At 42.6% G+C, this 24,273-nt stretch overlaps 1 protein-coding gene across 2 annotated transcripts in view; it reads right to left on the bottom strand.

The window, feature by feature from the left end:
* Window positions 1-11,620: 11,620 nt before the first annotated feature.
* The window catches only part of PTCH1 (patched 1), an 88,272-nt gene continuing 75,619 nt past the window's right edge, over window positions 11,621-24,273 (bottom strand). For both annotated transcript variants that reach the window (XM_086961182.1, XM_086961181.1), the window contains exons 19-24: window positions 22,773-22,910; window positions 21,024-21,166; window positions 18,292-18,391; window positions 16,382-16,636; window positions 15,440-15,974; window positions 11,621-14,385 (exon numbers count right to left, since the gene is read on the bottom strand). In XM_086961182.1, coding sequence (XP_086817308.1) covers window positions 15,441-15,974; window positions 16,382-16,636; window positions 18,292-18,391; window positions 21,024-21,166; window positions 22,773-22,910 — 1,170 coding nt within the window. In that variant the 3' untranslated portion in view covers window positions 11,621-14,385; window position 15,440. The remainder of the gene's footprint in view (window positions 14,386-15,439; window positions 15,975-16,381; window positions 16,637-18,291; window positions 18,392-21,023; window positions 21,167-22,772; window positions 22,911-24,273) is intronic.

Here is a 24,273-nt window from a genome sequence, read left to right as displayed (position 1 = left end):
GAAAGTAGAGTTACTTAAAAAGTAACATTTTCCGTAATATTCCACTTCAAAAATAAATACAGACAAGAAATAGATTGTTTTCGGTCTGTATTTATCTGCAAAAAAATAAAATCTGTAAAAACAGAAAAACGGTATAGGCACACCTGCTTGCTTGAAATCCTTTTCCCAGTCAGGTATGAGATTGCCTCTGCTGTGTTTATATCTGCCCCTAAGAAGATTTTCTTCTTTTCTGGATCCAGAAAGTTTTTTTGTTTTTCAATTCGCAGCAAAAAACAGGACCACTTCTTGGTCCTGGCTTCTTGCACTGCTTGAACTCCCGTGAACGTAGATCTTCCACCACTCTTGCCCTGGCTGACCTACATTGGCTGCCCATACACCAAAGGATCTGCTTCAAATCCCTATGTATTGTTTTCAGGGCAGTTCATGAGCTAGGCCCCCGACCACTCCAGTACAAATTTAAGTGGTATGAGCCCAGCCGGTCTCTTCGATCCTCATCCTTGAACTTCATCAGTATCCCCAGGATCAAGAAAGCCACCTGTGGTGGACGAGCTTTCAGCATTGCTGCAGCCCACTTATGGAATAAACTCCCCTTGGACATCAGAAAAACTAATCATCTTCTGACCTTTCGGAAAAAGGTGAAAACTTGGCTTTTCCCCAAAAATCCTCCTAAAACCCTTCGCAATAAATAAATCTACCCGGTTCAGCATCTCGTTCATGCTCCTGTCCCCACAAAGCTTTAGCTATGTACCTAAGCGCCAGGATGCCCATAGGGTTACAGAGCGCTCTACAAATGCTATAAATAAATAAAATTGAACATAATAACTCCTACCAACCAGGTAAGGATAAATTTGGATAGATGGTCTCCTGAGGTGGGCTGCAACACCATCAGGGACATGGTCTAAAAAACAAAAATGCTCAGAGCAGATTTTATGCCAAAAGGTAACACCTCAAACTGGGAATTTATACCCCACAATCACAAAACTGAGGTATTTATAAAGTGAAAGCACGCATCTTTTAGATCTACTGCTCCCAGATAACCTTTCCTTTCCGACAGGGAAATTAAGTCTTGTAGTGTTATTATCTGGAATCTCCGAGTCTTGACAAGACTGCCATCTACCTTGGATCTGTGGTTTGTTTGTGTTCCAGGAAGCATACAGAGCATATCTGTGTCTTTTTTATGTGAAGTACTGTCTCTATAACCTTCTTTTGTAATAGTTCCTGATGCTCCTAGTCCTTTTCGCATATGTCAGTTAATTTGGTTGTATTGTAGGTGGTGTCTCTATGAATTCTAAGCAATAACCATGCCTTACGTGATTTATCACCCACTTTTTTGATGGGTGGATACTCCAGGGTGCTTGGAAAGAAATTAATTACTTGCCTGTAAGTATGGTTTTGCAGTTTGACACTTTTCTAGATTCACATCCTTACACAATTTCACCATTAACCCTTTCGGTGCTAATGGCGGAATGGTTCCATCATAAGCTACTGTGCTCATGACGGAACCCTTCCGTATGTGCACAGGCGCACTAAATCCCTCTGCTGCAAACAGCAGATGATTTCCTTTTTGGGGCTCAGGAGGTGGGGAAGAGCTTCCCAAACTCCTGAGGCCTGCTTTTTATTTTCAATGTAAAGAAGATCGCGGCCATGGCTTGCTGACATCATTACATTGAAAAATTAAACTGAAACTTCGTTTGTTTCGTTGTTTTGGTGCTCGTGGTGGTATCTCTGCCCCAGAGCACCAAAACACTTGGGAGAGGTTTCGTTGGAAAGAGAATCTCCCCTTTCTAATGATACCCTTCCCTAGTGGATCCCTGCTTGGGAATCACCGCAGGAGGGATCCACCCACTAGCCACCAGGGAGGGGGAGCGGACCCTTGGGCAAGAGCCTTTGCTTCCACCATTTTATTTTACCATAACCAGTCTTTCTGGTTTTATGACAAAGTTTGAAGTTTGCAGGGAATTGTAGGCAACAAGTCCTGGTGAGAGCCACACACGTCAACCCTTCTGGATTACCCTGGGTGTCTAGTTTTCAAAAATGTATAGGTTTGCTAGTTTTCCCTAGGTACCGGCAGAGCTAGTGTTTGAAATTCACTGCTAGCCACCTTAAAAAAAAAAAAAGGTCAGTTTTCACCAACAATGTGGTGTGTCCACATTTCCTTTTGGCCAGTTTCCTGTAGTGGGCACTAGGCATACCCACACAAGGGAGATACCATTTGTATAGGAAGACTTTAGGGAATGAGAGTTGGGTGAAATTTTGTGGATTTACGCATATTCCAGAACTTTCCATTACAGAAATGTAAGGAAAATGTGTTTTTTGCCACAAGATTTCAGTTTGCATGCGTCTGGGTAACGGACCTTGGTGAGATCCACACGTCACCCCTCCTGGCTTTCCGTGAGTATCTAGTTTTAAAAAATGTATAGGTTTGCTAAATTTCCCTAGGTACCGGCAGAAGTAGGGTTCAAAATCCACAACTAGGCACTTTGAAAAAAAAAGGGTCAGTTTTCACTGTAAACACGTGGTGTGTCCACGCTGCGTTTTGGCCCGTTTCCTGTCACGGGCACTAGTCCTACCCACACAAGTGAGGTACCAGTTTTATTGGAAGACTTTACGGAATGCAAGGTGGGTGGAATTTTGTGGATCCAGGCATATTCCAGAACTTTCCATCACAGAACTGTGAGGAAAATGTGTTTTTATTTTTACAAAGTTTGAGGTTTGCAAGGGGTTCTGGGTAACAATCTGGTGACAACCACTCAATTCACCCCATCCTGGAATCCTCTGGGTGTCTAGTTTTAAAAAATGTATAGGCATGCTATGGGACTTGGCCCTTTTTGCAGGGTCATCCCTGAACTTTTTGCCTTCCTCCTATATTTTTTTCTGACCTGTTGGCTATTTTATGACTCTGGACACTTTACCACTGCTGACCAGTGCTAAAGTGCATATGCTCTCCCTATTGTAAATTGATATATTAATCAGTGGTTCCAGGTTTTTCGTTTTTCACTATTGCAAGGCTACCTGTTCTCCATAGGCCAGAATGGGCTGTTAGAATTGTTACAATTTATAATCCCAACAGGCTCAGAGAACATGGTAGAAATTAGAGTTTAGTATGCCTGAACTCATAATAATAAAATACATCTTTTAGTAAAGTTTATTTTAATATTCTGTGTTTGCAAATACCACTTTCAGAAAGTAGGTATTTGCTTGTCTAACCATTCAAACCTGCCTCTGCTAGTTTGTGTATTCCTACGTCTGGATTTGTGAGTGACAGGGCTGGGGAATTCCAGGAGACAGGCTGAGTCACCCAGTGGTGAATAGAGAGATCTGCATCTAGATGGGAGGGAGGAGTTCACCTGAACCTTGAATGGGGCTGTGCCTGGCTTCCACAATGCTGGCTCCACCCCCTGGAGAGCAGCTGATGTCTCTGCCCTGCACACTGAAAGAAGAGAAGGAGTCCTGTAAACAAAGTGCTCCAGGACTGTACTTGCCTTCCACAATGCTGGCTCCACCTCTTGTGGGGCGTCTGATGTGCATGCCCTGCACTGTGAAAGGAAAGGAGAAGTCTGGTAAACAGAGTGCTTCAGAACTTGTTTGGACTGGGCAAAAGCTCCTCTCCCCTCAGAGAACAAAGAATTTCTGGGTATAAATATTGGGACCCTGATCCCATGAAATTAGATCACTTTGGACTACAAGAAGAAACCTTTACTGAGGAGAGGCACCTGAAGAAACTGAGGAGAGACTATTCCCATGCTGAAGTGTTGCTTGGGGGATTGGCCTGCAGTGGTTGCCTTACTACCAAAGGAAGGAGAAAGAAACTTTGTGTACTTTGCTTTCAACTTGTGAAGGATCTCCAAGGGCTTGGAAAAGAGCTTGCCTCCTGCTGAAGTCTCAGGGACAACAGACTTCACCCCCCAGCTCCCCAGAGTTCTTTTGGAAGTGCCTGCTGCTGTTTTGGGCCTTTTGAGGAACTGCGTGCCGCAAGGAGCTGAAAGCGCTACTCAACGAGAAGAAGTGAGTCGCCGTCGCAACTCCGGAGAAAGGAGGGTGTCGCCTCTGGAAGTGTCGCACTGCACCGCATCGGAGAGAAGCGTGTCGCAACGAAGAGGAAGCATGTCGCCGTCGCTGCAACTGCCGTCGCAACTCCGAAGAAGGATGTCGCCGCTGGAGCTGTCGCACTGCACCACATCCAGAGAAGAATCTCCCAACGAGGTTGGAGCCTGTCGCCGTCACTGTGCCTGCCGTCGCAACTCCGGAGAAAGGAGTGTGTCACCGTTGGAACTGTCGCATTGTACCACATCGACCAAGAGCACCTCGCATCCCAGAGAAGCGCGCTGCCGTCGGAGCTCCTGCCGCCGCATCTTAGATGTCGCCGCTGTAGTTGTCGCATCGAGCGGAAGCTTCACGCATCGTGGATAAGAGCGTCGCCGCTGGAGCTGTTGCCGTCGCATCGTAAGGGTGTCGCCGCTGCAGTCCACGCATCAAACCGAGAGTTTCTCGCATTCCCGAGAAGCGCGCCGCATCTGGAAGATCTTCACGTCTTTATTTATTTGGACCCGACTTTGCCGCATTTCCTATCGCTGCGACATTGCTTGTCGTGGAAGCGCACCGCAACTTAAGGTACATTGACGCAGAGTGTCGCATCTAGAACTGAACTAAACTTAAATCTACCATCATGAAGTAATCGTAGTGTGTATTTTTGTCGTTTATGGTCTTGTGGTAACTCTATATAAAGTCTACTTATTTTTTTATATAAAACCTGTGTGGTGTCCATTTGTAGTGTTGTCACTGGGTTACTATATGTGGTCACAACTGCTCAATTTACAACGCCTCTGAAATAATCCTTGATTGCTCACGCCACGCAACCTAGATGGTGAGCAGGGGTTATTTTAGGAGTGTAATCCCCTTGTCCTGACTAGAGGAGAGGGTCCCTACATGTCAAAAGTACCTACCTGTGCCAACTACAGACCCCCAAATCTAACATTTGCCTAGGTGCCAGCTGAGCTAGGGTTCAAAATCCACAGCTAGGCACTTTGCAAAAAAAAGGGTCTGTTTTCACTGTAGAAATGTGGTGTCCACTTTGCGTTTTGGGCCGTATCCTGCCACTAGGCCTACCCACACAAGAGGGGTACCATTTTTTTCGGGAGACTTGGAGAAACACAGAATTGTAGAGCAACTTTTATTACCTATTGATTTTTTATGCATTTCTGCCTTCCAAATGCAATACAATATGTACAAAAGAAGTCACTTTGAAATCAGTCCTATAATTCACATGCTAGTATGGGTACCCACAATAATGGAAATGTGCATATAGCTACTCCTTCTTAACTCTATATTTTGTTCCCATTTTGGAAATACATAGGTGTCCTTGATACCCATGTTTCACTTTTTATATTTTACTATATGAATTGGTATATACCCGGTACACAATGAAAAACCATTACAAGACACAGCTCAGTTATTGGCTCTGGGTTCCTCTTGTTCTTGGTGAACCTACAAGTCCTATATATCCTCACAATCAGAAGGATCCAGCAGACGTAACGGTATATTGGTTTAAAAAAATCAGTCATACTTAGAACTTCTAGGTGAAAATATTGGCACAGATTGCTATTTTGTTTTTTAACTCATTTTCAATTTCTTATTTTCAACTGTTAGTTTCTATTAAAAAACCTTGAAGGACCTACACAAATGACCCCTTGCTGAATTCAGAATATTGTCTACTTTTCAGAAATGTATAGCTTTCCAGGATCCATGATTGCTTTCACACCCATATCTACCACTAACTGGAAGGAGGTTGAGAGCACAAAAGTAGCAAAAATAGGTTATGTCGCAGAAAAACTCCCAAACTGTCGGAAAACCAAAATATTTTATAAAGGTCTGTCTGTCCCCGAAAGCTGGGAAGATGGCGATTTCAGCACCACAAACAGTTTGTTGATACCATTTGCAGGGGAAAATCCAGTTTTCTTCTGCAGCACTTTTTCTCCATTTTTTTTTTAAACCCCCAAAATGTAGCTTTATTTTGGCTAATTTCTGAGACGCCTCTAGGGGGATCCACAAACCCTGGTTACCTTTAAAATCTCCATGATGTTAAAGGAAAAGGACGCAAATTTGGCATGGATACCTTATGTGGACAAAAACCTAAAGGGGCCTAAGTGCAAACTACACCAAGTAGCCAAAAACTGGCTCAGCACAGAAGGGGGGAAAGGCCTAGCAGTAAAGGGGTTAAGTGGTTGGGCCTGGAAGTATTTATATACAAACCTTTGAGTGCGCATAGACATTCACATATTAGGTTATGTTATGTTATTCAGGATTTAGGGAACGCACGGCTACTCGATTGAGTGTTCTGGCACTAAAACATCCTGGCCGTGGCTGATGAACAGGCACTATGCTCGCTGAGATTAAAATACAATTGCTGAAATAACCATGTTTTCAAGAACTTCCTAAAGGACAGAAGGTCCTGTATCATTCTAAGTGCCGGAGGGAGACTATTCCAAGGGTGCACCGCATGCACCTGAAAGGAGCGACTCCCTGTACGTGCCCGCTGGAATTTAGGAATACGCGCTACATGCAGCGCAGAAGATCAGAGCACGAGGTGGACGGTAAAATTGGACTTTATTCCTGAGATATGGCCCCCCCCACCCCCCCGAGGCGTGGAGTGCCTTGAAGGCCAAAACCATTGCTTTAAAAGTTATCCTCTTGCGGATCGGGAGCCAGTGCATAGCATTCAGTACATTGACGTAGTCCAGCCTAGAAGTAACTAGCACCTGGACCACAATTTTCCTGTGTGACAGCAGAAGGAACTGCTTGAGCATCTTAAGTACTCCAAAGCAGGCCCCCACTACAGATTGAATTTGGGAGTTCATAGACAGATTATCCTCAAGGTCCACCATAAGCCCACAGTGCCCCACTACGTATCCACCATTTTAGATTTTTTTTCAATATTACAAACGCCACTACTCTATCCCCCTTCAATGTTAATGAAGGGTGTGTCACGTGTGAATCTAGAAGAACTTTAAGCTGCAAACCAGAATTACAGGCAAGTATCTGGTTTGTTTTACAGCAAGAAATCGCTTCCACATATATAGACTTCGCACAGATGAAGTTTCAGCATTACCTCACAAAAGTGTTTTGTGAAAGTGTGTTCTAAAGACAATGTGCTTGAGTACAGATGTCCTGCATGGTTGGCCACAAATACTACGATAGCCCCCTTTTTTCCTACTTGAACATGCTCTCTGGCTTAGCTTTCCGTGTCCCATTTGCCAGTTGATATAGCTGGATAGTTTTTACTATTCATCTGGTGAGAATATTCTTCCTGTTGTGCCCCGAGCCTGTGATGAGCGTTGTACAAAGAAATGCTTGTTTTTTTTTCAAAGTTTCATCTGCAACTTGCATATAGTACATGACTGCCATTCTTATGCCTAGATTATTCCTCTCTGTTGGCTTGAAGTCTTCTGGGGGAAAAGCTGGTAGCATTATGTATTGGTTGAAGCAAAAACAGGACATTATCTTTGGTATGAATTTGGGTCTTTTTATCATCTTATCTTTGTATATGGTTATGTACGTGTTACTGCACTGAGAGTTCTTGAAGCTCACTCACTCTCCTTAATGATGAACTCGCCACTAGAAAGGCTGTCCTTAGTAGGCGATGCTTAAGCAAGGTGGTATGCTTGGGTTCAAATAGTGGTTCATTAGACCAGATGGGATTGTGCATGCAGGGAACAGTCCCTTAGCTCACTCCATAAATATTTTAATGAGGAATCCTTAATGAAGGATAAGTCAAGATACAAGTCAGTTAGATTAATTATGACTGCATGGTCGTGCATGCACTTTGGGGACCTTGTTAGCCTAGCATCATAACAAGGGTCTTCTCCACTTTCTGGCATAACACGTCCTAGTGGATGGCTTACAGGCTTCTTTAATTATGTGTTTCTATAGGAGCTCCAGGTGACTGGATTTTTGCTATCTCATGAACCAAGCAAACAGCAGTAGTTACTCTGGATTTGGATGAATACTTTACCTCCCTGCATTATAAGTGTGTTCTTGTGCAGAGGTATCTTGACAAAAACTTGTTTTGACAGTTGCATCAGATGTGAGAACCAGGGCTGTTATGGCCACCTCGGGTCTATCAAAATTAAGCCATGTAGGAAGATGTGAAGTTTTCCAGGACCACTGGAATTCGAGGTCCTAGGGAAAAATAGCATAGACAAATAATCACATACCAGCTTATCAACCGAGCGTTCCCAATTGACAGCAGGGTGGTAATGCCAGGACACGAAGACTAGCATTTTGTGTTTTCTGATCTATTTGCAGTACTCCCTAGTGTTAGAAAACGGGGTCTACTAAACATTGCTTTAGCTCCCATTTTTGAGAACTGCTTCTTTGCCTACATTGCTCCTCTGTATGCATGTATGTATGTTTTCTATCCGTGAGACGTGGTTTGCTGTGAAGAGAAGATTTCTTGTGATGGCTCACCTGCAGATGGTTTGTGCCAGTTTTGATAATGGGTAAGAGATTGTTCCTCCGTGTATGTTCAAGTAGAACATTGCAGTTCTGTTGTCGGTCAGTATTTGTTCTAATGGTCTCAATTTGGCTTTGAAAAGCCTTTAAGGCTAAATCAATCGCTTTATGCACAAATAGTTGAAATGTCACGTGCTTGCTGAGTTTTCCAGTCCCCTCAACCTTAGATTAACCATATATGGGCATCTGTTATGATGTCCTGCAGAAGGGATTTACTGAACAGTCTCCCAATCAACATATTCCACTGCTTTCCACCATTTTATTTCCATATGGACATTGTTAAATAATGAGAAACTGGACGATCTATTGGTTTTTCTTGGTTATTCAACCACTCTTTAATCGCTCTTACATGGAGTCTTGTGTTTGAAATTAGGTGAATTGAGGAAGCATTAATCGCTAAGTTTCATTGCTTTTCTCACCAGTCGGACATAGGTGTCTGATAAATTGGAATCTGGTTCATTGTTGCCTAAACTCTCTTAAAGGTCGGGTAGGTAGTTGCCTTGTTCCGTTTAAATCAACTCCAAGGAACTCTTTGTTTCTGTTATCAGGAAGGATTTCCCCAATTCACCGAGAACCCCAGTTGGTCATCACCTTCTGTGCACTGGAATGGGCTTCCCTTAACCAGCCAATCCTCTAGGTAGGGATAGACATCTCGCAGCCCTCTTCCTTGTGATTCATATTAAGAAACCTAGACTCCACATGGACTTGTAGGCATTTCGGGGACTGGGAAGATAGTCTGTACTTCTTAGTTCTAAGGATCACTGCCCTGAAGAAGATTTTGCAAAAAGGTGCCTGCCTTGAAGGGTATACAGGATGGATGGGTAAATCTTCCATTTATAAACAGGACTTAAGGTCTCTAGAAGAAAGCAGCAGGCCTATTTTTCTACTGCCATTTGCACCCCATGATTCTGTGCTGCCTTATGAACCACTGTGTGGTATATAGATAAGTCATTGGGTGGTGATGGTTTCGAAGAGTATTTATCCACTTTCTCTTGAAGAAAATGCCTCTATGTACCCCCATATTTTGTTTTCTCCCCCATTTTCCCTGACTTGTATCCTCTACATTGGTGTATGTGTTTAGGATTCCCTCCTCACCGTGCTCTTGTTTTCCTCACCCTTATTGTTGAGGTCAGATTTTTCGCTCGAAGATTTTAGTTTTGCCATTTTTATGGGCGACTTAAGTGCCCTGCCTCTTGATGTTTTCTACCTTGGGGTACTGGTATGTGGTCTTAAGAGTCTTTACCACTTGAGGAACTTCTGGACCAACGTCCTTGGCGGTCTAGTTCTTACTGATTTTCTCCCTGGCCTCCTCATTCTCAACATCTTCATGCTCATAAAAATGTTTTCCTCTATGGACTGCACCTTTCTCTTTTACTTTTCCAGCTCAAAGATATCGGTCTTCTTTGTTGATGTTCAATGTGCAAGTAAAACCTAGTGAGGTATCAGTCTTGGGCTTAAAAAGTGAACAAGTGTAGCTCAACAGGTGGAGGTGGGACCTTTTCTTGCCTAATTCGGTTACTTACAGATTACTGATTTTCGTGGTAATAAACCTTCAGACTTCAAGTAGAAGTGATACCTGATTTTTCTTCAACATTACATACTTCTGTTATGCACCTTTATTTGTAAAGAGCACCTATCCCCTTGGGGATGTCACGGCACTGGAAACTGCCTATTCCATACATGAAGAGAATCATACAGCGAGCCAGTCAGAAAAAGGCTATTAGCCACACACCCCCCACCACACCCCCCCAAAGCCATGTTTTTAGTTTCTTTGTAAACCAAAGGTAACTATCAGCGAGACAGATGATCAAGGGTAAGGAATTCCACTGGTCTTCCACCAAATGGATAAGCGATAGACTGCCTTACTTAACTTTCTGTACTCCCCCATGTTCTGACCAAAGGTAAATTCCGAGAGCTTCAATCATCGGTGTAGTTTAAAACTCCACCCTCGTCTGCAGAATCTCCAGCCCAGTCTTATACAGGCTTTATGAGCATGACAGAGTTTAAGGCTTTCTCTTTCTCTTTTTCCCCTATTAAGCCAATGGAACAATGTCAAGCAAGCCAATGCCAAAATGGTCCATTTTACAGATTAACTTAGCCGCAGCATTTTGGGTTACCTGGAGTCTCACAAACATAATCTGCCATGCCAACAAATAGGGCATTGCCGTAATCAACTCTGCTATCACCAGGGACTGGACAATAAGAATCCATTTCCTTAAAAGCTTCAGAATGCCGAAGCATTTGCTGCAGATGGCCATAACGTGGTCTAGCATGGAAAAACTACAATAAAAAAGGAATCCTTATAGACAATAGCAAATTTCTTGGGGTCGGCATCTTCCCTGAAGAATCTGGCCACCATGATACATCCCAAATCAGGTGGGAATCACTGAATACTCTTGCAATATCAGTCCAGCAGTGTGCAATGTTTTGGTGAAAGATTTTTCTCTTTGGAGGCTAAAGGCTACATAGCTTTGTTAGTGTAGAATCCTTTGGTTATCAATTTCTACTCATGTTTGCCCAGCTCTGTTTATTAAACCTGTGAGACTTAAAAAAAATATTGTTTGGTATGGTGATCTTCACCACTGATGCAGCTGTGGTTTTTTGGCACTGGCACCCGTAGACCCTTTTTAGAGGTTTTGTGGCTCAGGTTAAAAAATAAACCATCAAAAAACATCTAGTCGCAGCCGCAACCTTCTTTAAGGGAAGAATCATCTTTTCTATGGTACTTAACCCAACCAGTCTCAAAATACCATGGTGACCAGCATTAACATTTATGCTAATGAAACTAGTACCTTTTGCTTTATATTCCTTGCAGGCTGCACACCAAGGCTTCCTGAAAGTTTTGCTTAAAATAAGATGCACATATCCAACAAAGAACTCCATATCTTAAGTATGCAAATCGTGTCCATCATTGATCATGGCGCAAAGCAATACATTTGCTAAAAACCTATTTGACCATCTTCTCCCAACACCTCCCATTTCTCTTCCTACAGTATTTGGTGAGCAATACTAGCTTTTTCATGCTTAAGGTCACAATCCACTTTTACTGGGGACACAGTAGGGCTTACACAGAATGTTAAATGTGCGTTACTGAAAAAATAGTTGGACATCATAAGTAATAAGTTATATTTTTATTCATGTTAGAATTTCTGTCAGTGTTTTGAACGTTAATGTTTAGAGAGTTTTCGTACAGTTTCCACTGCCTCAAGATCCAATATAAGAAATCAGACTAGATCACAAATGGAAAAAACATTTTAGAATGGTAGCAAGATTTACTCTCTTGAACACTGCTGAACATTTCTTTTCCCCAACGGAGTTTACAATGAAAGTGTGCACTGTATTCACGTTCCACATCAACATAATGGCATCATTACATATAAACTCTTTAAAAATATACTTCTTTCAAAAGACTTGACTACTATGTACACTACAAAAATAAATTTTCATATAAATAAATTATATGGCATACTTTTATCTTTGTAATTGAAATGACACAAACCCACTCCTACCGCAATAGGCAAGCGATGAGACCCAGTTTGAATTTTTTTCCTTTTAACTCCTCGCACTAAAAAGTTACAATGAGTCCATATTGTAAGTGTTATATACTCTTTCCTATTTAACATTAGTAAGCACTCTATACAAATAAAATTCCATTAGAACGTAGAACGTAGCTGTAATAGAGTTTCCAATAGAACTATAAATCCCTGCATTTTGTTCGTATTAAACTGGCATGACAAATACTGTGAAAAAAACACATAATAGAAAAATATAAATATCACAGAAAGATAAAAAACAAATTCAAATAAAACATTTGAAAAATTGCTACCAAATTGAAACTCCCACGCCAATGTGACTACAGGAGAGCAGGATCTCATGTGCGGGAAGCAGCAAGTAAAAAAGAAAAAAAAAAAGTAAAGAAAAGTACAAGATGGACAGAATCTGCTAAAAGACTAGGAGCACAAGAACTACAAGACCAGATAGAAGAGCTTCCCCTTATTTTGCAACGGTGGGCAAGAGGCGAATGCAATAGCATAGTCCTACAAGTATAAAATGTACATTTGCAGCTGGAAGTGTATAAATAGCAGCCTAACAAGTTTGTTGCTCGCAGTGGCAGTACACAATCTTGCTGTCAGCAGAATGTTCACAAAGGGAAGACTGCTAGTGGCTCGAAAGTGTAGCTAAAGATTTGGCCTACAAGTGCGCTCACAGGGAGTGTGCTTACACTACAGATTGAGGCTGGGCTATTTATACACTGAAATTTCGTAAGCAAGTACCAAAGATGTTGTTTCTCAAATGTGAGGTTATTACAGTGCTTAATTTGAGCTGATGATTTTTGGTGTATGGCACTTGCACTTAATTGTGAACACCAGTGCTTGTGACAGTCTGCCACCAGGTGGTGGCGTCTAATTTAGAGAGGACCACGGCAACCGCCAATTATTCATTCAATTTACATTAAAAATGACTATTACCTGCTATTTTTATAGCTTTGGGGGCTGAAATAGACTGAATTGTCACACTTGTAGGAGTGTGATGGTTAGTAGTTGTGTTGTAATTTGTTACTATTATTGGCATTATAGCACGGGCAATGTGTGATGCAAGCAGCAGTGGCCTCCTGAGGAGAGCCCTGGCACTTTTTTTTTTTTTAATAAATTAAGCACTGGCTTATTGAAATAGCAAAGAATTTTGCTTTTCAGACTGTCAACCAGAATGCGTTTTATTTAATCTGAGCGACCTACAAAATAGCAAACTAGACCAACGTTAATACATGAAATGTGTCTGAAATTATGCTATTGTGACAAGTATTCAGAGAAGTGTAGGGCTACTAAGTTGTCACATATGTTGCGGCCTACAAGAAACGCTGCATGCTGAATAAGCGGACCAATAGCACATTCTTAAGGAAGTGATGGAAATACAACAAAGATCTTTAAATATGATGCCATCACGCTCCTCTCAACGCTAGTTAATGCTATATTGCTTCCTGAGAGAAGGGGCAAGGGAAAAGAGTGCCTTTGTAGAGATACCGAGTGTGCAACAAGTGAGCACACACAACTACTAACAGGGAGCAGGAAATAAATGAATCTGTAGCTGAAGTAAGTTGGGACTTCTGTTAAGTGCTCGATGCTAGTTTCACCGGGGGCTCAGGGACGGAATTCAACGCCCAGCAACAAGAGTTTATAAGCACACTAAAGGCAAGCATAAAAGTACAATAAAATAGAGTAAAAACATGTCTGACAAAACAGAAGACAGAGGAACAACTATAGAACCTGCACACATCCAAACCTACGTTAGACACCAGGATTACCGTGCTCTTCTTCATATTTGCGCATTTAAAATATATTTATATATTTATATATATTTATATATCACGCATAGCGTGTTAGACAATGAACTGTAACATTTCATACTACCACAGGGTTGTGATATGCAAAGTAAAAAAATACCAATATAAAAAAAAGACATACCGTTACAAAACAAAATCCAATAACATGAGCAATATTTGCATAGAATTACACAAGTAAATTATACAATATTTAAGCAGCAGCAAGATATGCTGAAATCTATGACTAGATTAAGCCTGGTTGTGGCACGAGAGCCATGTATAACAAGTACAGACCACCCACACACGCATACACAATACACTTTAAAGAGTTGTACAATCTCAAATTATACTATTTTACAATGTTCATTTTTATAATACATGTGTACATCTTTTAAATATTTATAGAAATATTTAACAAAATATTACAATAGGTTACAGTAATAGTAAACTGTTGCCCTGATGCAGCATGTTCTCTTCCATATGTTCAACAAGTTCTTGTCAAGGATCTGGAGAGAAGAGGGTTCCCATCTTTGGCCTTTTGCGCTTTCTTCATTCACCTAGAAATACATAAGACACATTCATTTGGCATAGAATCTTTTATCAAAATAAGAATTTGTCACCAAACACTGGCCTACCGCCCAAAACATGGCAGGAAGTATGTATTTTACGTATGTAGTACATCAAACATTTCCGGGAGCGTGGAATGTTCTAAATATTAAGTCCAGTGAGGCAGTCACATTCCCACTAAAATACCCTGACTAAGCACAATTATGAAGAATAACTTGTTTGACCCATACACTTAGGCTCAATGCTTGGGGGGGACTGGCTGGCTTTATAACTGGCAGTACCTCTAATACTTGCTTAATTTTCAACTTATTGGAGGTGAAGGTTGACAGTGCTTCAAAAACGTGTTAGAATGATCACATCTGATTTCACTTTGACATGGAAGACTAATTAGGTTGAGAAAAGGCATCCAGCTTCCAGGATTTCAGGAGTTTGTATTCATAATGTAATCCATACTGGGCAGTAGCGGCATCCACAAACAAAAGGTGGTGGGCGGGTGGAGGGTGCATGGGGGATATATATATATTTATTTTTTTGTAAGAAACTTACCTTAAGCTGCCAGGCGCCTCCCACAATGCATTGCACCTCAGTGTCCTTTCTGGTCCCAGTAGACACTGGGACAGACTCCCTGTGAAATCCTTGTGCTGCTCTCATGCGATGAGAACAGCTGGGGGTTTGGCCTGAGCAGGCTGAAATGATGCCCCTCTCAGGACAGGGAGTCTGTGCTGTTTTAGTGCATGTCTGTTTGGCCGGCCGGTGACGGCCAGCCAAACACACATGCGCACTTAGAAATGCACATAGAACTCTTCCTCTCCACAACTCCCATGGCCCAGCCCGCCCCTCCCAACATGCACTGGTTCAGAGCAGGCAAATAAAAAAATAAAACTAAGACAGAATTTAGTTTTTTCACCTGCCGACTCTGAGCTAGTGGGGCGCGCTCCTCCGCCATTGCCGATGAGCCGCCTCCGATTCCGAGAACCTAGACTTCTTACCTCAGGCAAGAAAATAAATTCCAAATAAAACAAAACAATAGTGCTGAACACTTACATTAACTGCAGTTGTTGCGGTGTGTCTTTTTTTCACATTCAACGTCCTGTAGTTCTATCACTTCCACCTTAGAGTTCCTTCGCTCATGGCGTACATTAAAAGGCACATGGGGATCGTGAAAAGCCCTAGGGTCCATTTCATGATAACCCTCGTAGGATGGGAAGCCCCCACAAGAATTATGGCTGTGCAGGGATGGGTGTACAGTGACAGTAACTGAAGCAGAGGCAGTCACAGTAGTGATAGGCTGGCAGTAAGCTTGTCCGCAGGCCCCCATGGCAGGGAATGCTGGATTTCTAATGTTCTGCGAATGGGATGCATGCCCAGAGCGCTCCCGGCTGCTGGGCACAGAATGCCCTTCAGTAGACATTTCAAAAGCATCCCTGCGCGGCCTCTGAGGTGGCATATGCAGTCCTTCCCTCGCTTCCAGCCGGGGATACTGAATGTTTTGATGCAACGGCAGCTGGGTTCTAGCAGCTGGATTAGAAGGCGGCCTCGCACTGGATGGTTGACCCCTTGCAGCATCCGGGTGGACCACCTGAAAGTTAACAAACCTAGTTATTTTGCGTACAAACAAAAGCGTGCATCTTTTATAAGTCATTTTATAATCAGGGAATTCAAACACTATTTACAGGGCATTTTAAGATTTTTAACAAGTCTTCTTAATCTGGGAAGTCCATCTATAAACAAGGCCAATTTACTATTTCACCTACTCATCTTGAGGATTTTGAAACAAGATTAACAGTCTCCTTTACCCACCGCACCCCCCCTTCACTCCACCTCCCCTCAATTATTAGAAAAGAGCATTTAAAATAACATTCCAGGGGGGAAATCGGCTGGGTGCAAATAGGGAAACTGATTGGGTGACAGCCCCCGCCCCCCCCAAACACTTGTTCAGGAGGATTAATAAGCATCGACCAAGCTCTACATGTTTACGTCACTTACAGTGGATCTTGGAAAGATGGGATTCCCAGTGGCTTCCACTATGACGTGATGAGGGGAGGGCCCAGTGCGTGGATGAGCATCATACTGCTGGAACTCTTCACTGATTCCAGACACAGTGGTTTGAGAGCTGTACTCCGAGTCCGAAGTGTCTGATCCATTGTTGGTATGACCTGGAGGCACCGTAAACCTCACTACGTTGGGCGGTGGCTCTGGCGAAGGCATAGGCAAGCTGTCTCCTCCATTGGCTACTGAAACCTAAAAGACAAATATTTGTTTTTCTAAGAGCCACGTTACAGCCGACCTATAACCCAATGTATAACAAACGGCAAGACTTAAAATGCGTTACAGCGTTTAAGTCCCACAAGAACGTAAAACAGAAGTACAGTGCAATTTAGTACCCAATAAATATATGTACCCAAATTTCTTGATTCAACCAAGCAGACACTTAAAAAGGTGTTCGACGTGTACCCAATTTTTGTCTCACTTGCCTAAGTGTCCATTTGTATGAAAAGAAGGTTTCAACGAGGACGTCTTTACTGTGAACACAATTTGGCTATATAGAAGTGTTCGGCATACTGCAGCTCAAAAATGTCGACAAACTTTTTACAAGCAGAAAAGTGTTTGGAACATGCATTCTTGAGAAGCTGCGAATCCGCAATGTTGCAACTTATTGCAGGTATGACCACTTTGTACGGGCATCTTTGATTTCCAAAGGCACCCCAATCTGACCACTAGTGGAGGGGGGGGGGGGGGGGGGGAAGAGTGTGAGTGCTTCTGATGCAGGTGTGAGTTTCTAAACACAGGAACCATCTTTTGCTGGTTATTTACCATAAGACTGTCAATAGCATGGACCAGGAACAGGCAAGTCAAGTCAAAAGTGTGGACCAAAACTAGGTCAACCCGTGGCCATGGATAGGTGGCCGTGTAGAAGCTACAGTCAACCAGATACTGGAAGTAACTATTTGCGCACACACAGGAAAAAAGAGCTGTACTGCAATTACTTGCAGTCAAAGATGGTCATGGTACCAGGAGCTGAGAAGTGAGATCAGAACCCGGAGCAATGCAGAAAATTGAATAGTTATCTTCTGAATGGAGGATGTTCTTCTGATGCTTGCCCAAATTAAATGGAAGTAGAAGGACTTTTTTTTAAACCTCTGCTTTGTGTTAATAAACCTACAAAACTTACTAAAGGATTTTTCAATTAAACCAAAATACTCCAGAATCCGTATTTACTCACAAGACTAAAGTAGCCATTGGCTACACAGATTTGCTTGACATTATTAACTTGCACAAACAATTGCGTGGAATATCAGACCTACTCATTGTTCTTTTGGGCATCTTGCCACTTTAGCTTGGACCCAGCCGCATTTAACAGATGGTATGGTAGAAAGCTGGAATGCTACTACAATTGATTACCAGTGCCTAGAGAAATTACAAGCATCCCTCCCATCACCGTTTGTGTGTTTGATGTACACCCCTAGTGGCAGGGGTATGCCCAGACATGGGTCCCGGGCTGTCTGTGCCACGGCAACCAAGCTATACGTGGCTAATTAGCACTAAACGTGGGCGAAACTGGTTTTGGGTTGCTTCTGCTCTGGTTTAGGGAGTACCTGGCCATCCTGGGACTGTTTCTACTGAGCAAGTCAAGAGTGATTAGCGTATGGCTGGGTCCAAACTGAGGTGGCACAGTGTGGAAAGGGACAATGGGTTGGGATGGGATGTTACCCAAAGCGTTTCCCAGTGGTTAGACAAATTGTAAGCATTCTTCACATCACCATGTGTTTTTTATGTGCAAGAACAGATATCAGTTGAAAATATGCTAACGGCTAAAATCTTGTGCAAGGTCACACACTTGAAAGCAATCCCTCTTCCTTCCAAAAATGCAAATACTTTGTAGAACGCATGCTGACCTCAGGACAGGGACCAAGGACGGACAGCAGAACTGGAAGTAGCACCAACCCATTCAAGACGCCAAGAATTGTTAAGATGGCCAAAACAGCAAAGAAGTACCTGAAAAAGTTTTGAAACAAATTAAAATATTAGTTTGCAGCAGAGCAGTCACAAATTAAGCAGTTTACTGAAGACACACAACTATTACATGTTTTTACCTTGTTTGCTACATTCCACAACCCAAAGTGTTAGTTGGAGGAAAGAGAGAAATAATTAGTTGGTAAATAAAACAATCAAAGCTTGTGCGCTGTGTGACAGTTGTCACGCATGTGTAAGGAACACAAGATATGGCATGCGAACTGAATAGCTGAAGATAGCGAGTGCACAAACACAACACAAAAAGAGTGGAGGTCGTATTAGTAAAAACCACGCAGAAACAAAAGAAAGAAGCAGAGCATGGAAAACGCACAGTGTACTATAAGAGCAAAAGCTGGCCTTTCCACGAAGCTAAACCACTGAAAAACACTCCAGCATTTTACATCAGAAACTTTTAATTACATCTCTAATGATCAGAAGCAAAGCTTTATCGGATACATTAATCACAACTTTCCGCCTTGAGTTGTGCACAGTCTGGTTTTACCAAACAGCTCAAATGGAACTTTTTTTTTTAATAAAAACACAGGAACCAGCTTTGGAGCAAAAGAAAAGGCAGCCCATTCTGTGGTAAGCTTGGGCATTGTGTGGAGTGGGAGAGCTGCACAAAAGCTGGGCTGCACTGCGGGCTGATCTTTTGTTGGACAATTTAGCATCTCTGAATACTCTTGTTTTGCAGCCGCCAATTGAAAACATAAAGGCCAGAGGAGCATGGCAGGAGGAGGAAAAGGCCTCTCCTTTTCCCACCATTGCAGGCCAGTGGCGGGGACTCTCCGTGAATACCAAGGTAAGAGTCGTGAGGCGTTTTCTTTGCCCCAGCTATCTATCCGGCGGAGGCCTCAAATAAAGACTCCATTTTGAGCGCACAATCTCACTTTGGACCGGAAACGCAGGCTTCGGAAAGCCCGGATGTCTCAACACTCTAGGGGCTCGGTGCATCCTAGCCTGCTCGGATGCACACTGGTCTCGCGACTGGTAACAAAACTGGTCAATCGGTGTTATACGCCAGATTTCTAAAAGGGCTATAGGCCTGGCTGTGAGAAAGGGTGGATTTGAATTGGCCTGCAGCCTCCACACCCATTTTCCCGGCACCCTCCTCGCACCGCTCTGGTTCCGCTCAGAGAACATATCCTCGTAAAATTACAAATATCCGGCTACTCTAAACATCTTGAAACCTCTGAACTACTTTAGCAAACCCAGCGAGTTTTTGTCCTCGACCAATGTAAACTGTGCAGAACTCGAGACCGCGCCATAAATCAAGGAACATTTGCAGCGCATCGTTCCAGCGCTAGAATAAACACGGCCGATTACATCTGTCCGCTCACTGTAAACGGTGCCGGTTAATTTATGCAATCCTGCTGCACAGGTCTAGGCCCGCCAACTCTTGCCAGAAGTGTGGAATGCTGGTGAACCCCTAAAACAATTATGCACACTACTTGCTCGGGAGAGAGCCTGGAAAAAACAGGCAATACATACATAACACGGACTGATTAAGATGATGCAAAATGAAGGAAAAAAAATAAAAAACTAAATTCAGACCGAAACGAGCAAAATGTCTACAGTTTGACAAACGGGATATTACGTAAGGAATGACGGAACTAACTCAGATCGCCACATGACATGATGGAAGCCATCTCAAATCGTTTTTATGAAAAGGTGCCGAGTATGCGGTCAGTTTACTCGCAGCTTTTCAACAAATCCGCCATCTTGGATTGCTGCAGCAAAACCCCTCTTAAGAGGAGGCTCCCTCTGTTAGACCCGGACTTTAATAGCAGCATGGACATACCATGCCTTACGTACATTTTTAAACCCAACACTTGAACACCCTTTGCCACAAGGTTCACTTCGACAAACCTTTGCACGGAGGGGGCGGGGGACGCGGGCAAGCCCTGTGCGGTAACCATGGTATGTGCCATCCCCTTTGTGTTTCGCAGCCCCTCCTCAATCCCCCCCAGTTTGTTTGGGGGGTTTTCTGCCCATAAATCCAGCTACAAAGAAACAGTGTTACTGCTCAGATCACCCAGAGCTACACTGCTCGTTTTAAGAAGAAAGGATCAGTTTCACTGCACTTCTCAAGTTCTCCTTTAAAAAAAAACTGCACCCCTCTCGCTGCCGAACACAGAGTCTTAATTAAATCCACAAGTAACAGCCCCTTTCTTCCGAAATGTGGAATTCGGCTGACGTGATTTTCATCCAAAAAAACTTGCCTTTTCAGTTTCAGCAGCCGGACCGACCTCAGTAACGAGGCTTAGCCAAGCACCAATTTGTCGCAGGAGATTCCCACGATGGCACGGGATGTTTACATTTCTACCTCGCTGCTTTGAGAATGGTGTATTTTAATGTAATGGGGTACAGCTTTAAGGCTTTCCTAGTCATGGCAGGAATGCTTGGCCAGCTAGCGTAGAAAGTGGTCAAGAAAACACTTGGCACCAGTTGCACAGGTTTGAGTGTGCAGTAACAAGGGTGTTCTGCAAACATGCCAATGTATCATGCACAGCCGTTAAACAGCAGGCGTCTAGAGCAGCTAGGACATAAAGAAGGCACTGTTTGACTGAAGAACAAAGTCATACTATAGAAAAAGAAAAGGCACCACTTTTACCTCACAATAAAATCAAATTCAGATCCTGCAAGCATCAGCACACCAAGAAGAGTGGACACAGCTCCATCCAACACTGGTGCGAACATGTGTTCCAGTGCAAGGACAGCTCTCCGGTTCTTGTCACCAATGGCAGTTAAAAAAGCCTGTAAAATTAGAAGGAACAGTAATTAGACCTTGGCGCTCAAGATACATTGGCTCGCAACTTAACTGTCCACCTAACTAGATTGTACATCAACAGCTACAAGCATCACATTTCCTGATCTTAGCCACCACATAACCACCAACACACACCCTTTCTTAAATCTGCATCCTTGCCTAGTTACAAGAAATTTGATTCAGACTCTCAAAAGGAGTTACAGCAGAAGTATAGAGGATCTGGCTCCCTAAAGTTTAGACATTTCCATCACCTAATAGTGCAAAAAGCAAAACCTGTGGTTGGAAATCCTAATCAAGGGAGGTTAGAGTGTGGATTTTTGGACTTCACATTTCACCAACTGGGGTAAAATCAAGTGCGGGGTTTAGGAATGGAACAAGAGCTTTCACTGGAAAGGACTGCAGGAGGTCATTGGAAATATACAGAAGACTCAAAATCTAATTTCGACTGTGTATACCCATCAATTGTACGCCTACTACTTCTGTAAAAAATGAGTGGCACAAGTGAGGGCGGAAAGGATTTCAACCTCTACAACAAACCAGGTGCAGAAAATAAAAAAATTGGAAGTTCCATGTATTACTTAATACATGCCCTTTATACTCACTCCGGTCATAGTATAGAGTAGAAAATCTATAGGACCAATTCTAGATGGAGGGAGAAGCATGGAAATCTACAATTCGTCTAGGTTTTCAAGCATATTTTTATCAATCACCAGAAGGAAAATGTTTAATCAACATCACGTACTGTTGGCAAGAGGAGATACAAATGATGCACTTAGTCTAGGGTCAGGTGTAGGTTTCACTTTCCAAAGAAATCCAGATTAAGAGAAGCGGTCTGAAAATTCAGTAGGACATTAAAACGTGGGTGTTTTGAGGACTTGGTCAGTAACTGCATGCCTAGACATGGGACAGGGAGTCACCCATGTGTTTCCTTCTTACAAATTTCATGGAAGCGAAATTTGCCATTACAAATGCTCTTTGTCAAAGTATTAATCAAGACTAGAGTACATGTCACTACCGTACTAAACATTTGACATTTTCCAAATAAAGACTAACACTAGTGACACTAGATTATCTTTTGGAGGTACTGCAGTGCTGGAAAAAACCTGGTCACCTATCTTGGTGGACTGGGCTGAGGTACAACAATAGGCTCATTGCTGCTCCTAATGCAACACATTGCAGGGGCTTTAACAATAATGCAAAGTGATTTCCATAATTAATAGAAATAGCGGAGATAAACGCTGAGCCCAACATGCAGGACTTGCATGCAAGTGGTTACAGGACAAGCCAACCGTTTTACAGTATATTTTACTCTTGAACTGACCACCAGTAAAGAAAATATACACATTATGCAAAGTATTCAGACAGTGTTGCAAAAGAGTACAGCTGCATTTAACATCCAAGGTTAGGTGACGGAGGATTGAACCTAGCTCCCAAAAATAAGTAATAATATTTGCAAACTGCACTGCCCAAAAAAAAAAAAAAAAGACTCGGGCTCCAATGTTCCTACAGCACTCCTCCCAAGGTCTTAAAAAGATTTTGCACCCTGTGTTGGCAAACTCACATCCACGTGCAAAAGTACTGGAAAGTACCTACCAAAGCAACGTGGACAGTGAACTCCACTCCAATACCGACGGATGCAATAAGGATGACGACAGGCACAGCACTCAGCTTTATCCCGATCAGCCCCATCATTCCAAAGAGCTCCACCGTCATCAGAGCAAGCACCATCACCTGAAAGGATGCAAACATACACTGTAAACTCTTTGGTCAGACCACCAAGAACCAAGGAATGGTTCAACAAGTCAATACCGAAATAAGTAATCTCAGATGAGCGCACAACAGTTTGCTTGTGGCAGACATCTATAGCCCATGCTTACTGTACCAGCTCCGTCTAGGAATTACTTCAAGATTTGCCATCTAGTGCTTTAAGTACAATATAATGAGGAGCAAGAGAGCACCAATGTTTTATTTTAAGTAGCTAACAGTGATCCGATGTTCTGCTCAAGTTAGCCTGTGCATGCTACCAGAATAGCCAGCTAACAAGTGCAAGCATGAATTTAAACACTTTCTAATGTGACCAGTGCTTTGAATAAAAACGCTAAGTTCGCACACATGGAATGGGACCGCACCTTTTATTGTGTGGAACAGATTATACAGCGGTGCTTTTCATTGCCTCCCAAAACAATGAAGTACAGTTTAACATGGACTTGGTATATCACAGTTAAAAAGAACAAAGTTACTCTGAAAAAGCGACATCCTAACACAAGTTACTATCAGGAACAGGTGAGAGCGTTACAGAATGCAGGGCAGGCAGATTCTGCCCATTTAAACACTCTGCATGTCGAACAAACATTTTATGCTCAATGTTTGCCTACTGCAAAAGACGTAAAATCCACAACACACACAGGCCACCCCTTGACCACACCAGTCCAAAAAGGGTGCTGGGGTTTCTGCTAATCTGACTGCTCAATCTCACAAGCTAATTTCCCCTAGAGCAGCTAAGCTATCCAGTCAAGGCCCAAAGTGAACATTAACGCTAGACTTATGGTGAATGAGTTGGTATGAAAACACATCTGTAATGCAATGAAAAAAAAATCTTATTGCTAGAGAGATGCTGAGACATAAGCAGCTGGACAACCCTAGCACCAAGCACAGATCCATTTATTTGATAGTTTGACATTTACCATTCTCTTTTCTAAGCATATAGAACTATTAGTGGTAGAAGACCATGTGAAAAGTCAATTTCCTTCCGCCATTCTGACATTTTATGACTACACATATATGAAGTACATGTGGGATATAAGTCCAATTTCTATTGGCACTGGTGATCAATCTCCGCATCAGGAGAGGCATTTAATGATTGACAGGGTACAACTAACCAACACATAAGCTTTTGTTCTTTCACTATCCTACGTGCATTACCGAGAACACAACAGTGAAACTCCTCCCCATTTAGAAAAGTACACCTAGTGTTAAAAAAAAAACTGAGCTTCAAATCAATGTGGCGTTAACTATGCAAGGCAACATAAAATAAAGTTGCTAAAAGGCTCCTTTTAGAAAAGTGCTGCTCATATGGCGCCCACGGGGACAACAT

Source organism: Lissotriton vulgaris, chromosome 3_1 (genome assembly GCF_964263255.1).
Source record: "Lissotriton vulgaris chromosome 3_1, aLisVul1.2, whole genome shotgun sequence".
Classification (NCBI taxonomy): Eukaryota; Metazoa; Chordata; class Amphibia; order Caudata; family Salamandridae; genus Lissotriton; species Lissotriton vulgaris.
Note: the sequence above shows the minus strand (reverse complement) of the source record. Positions and strands in the feature narration are given on the sequence as shown.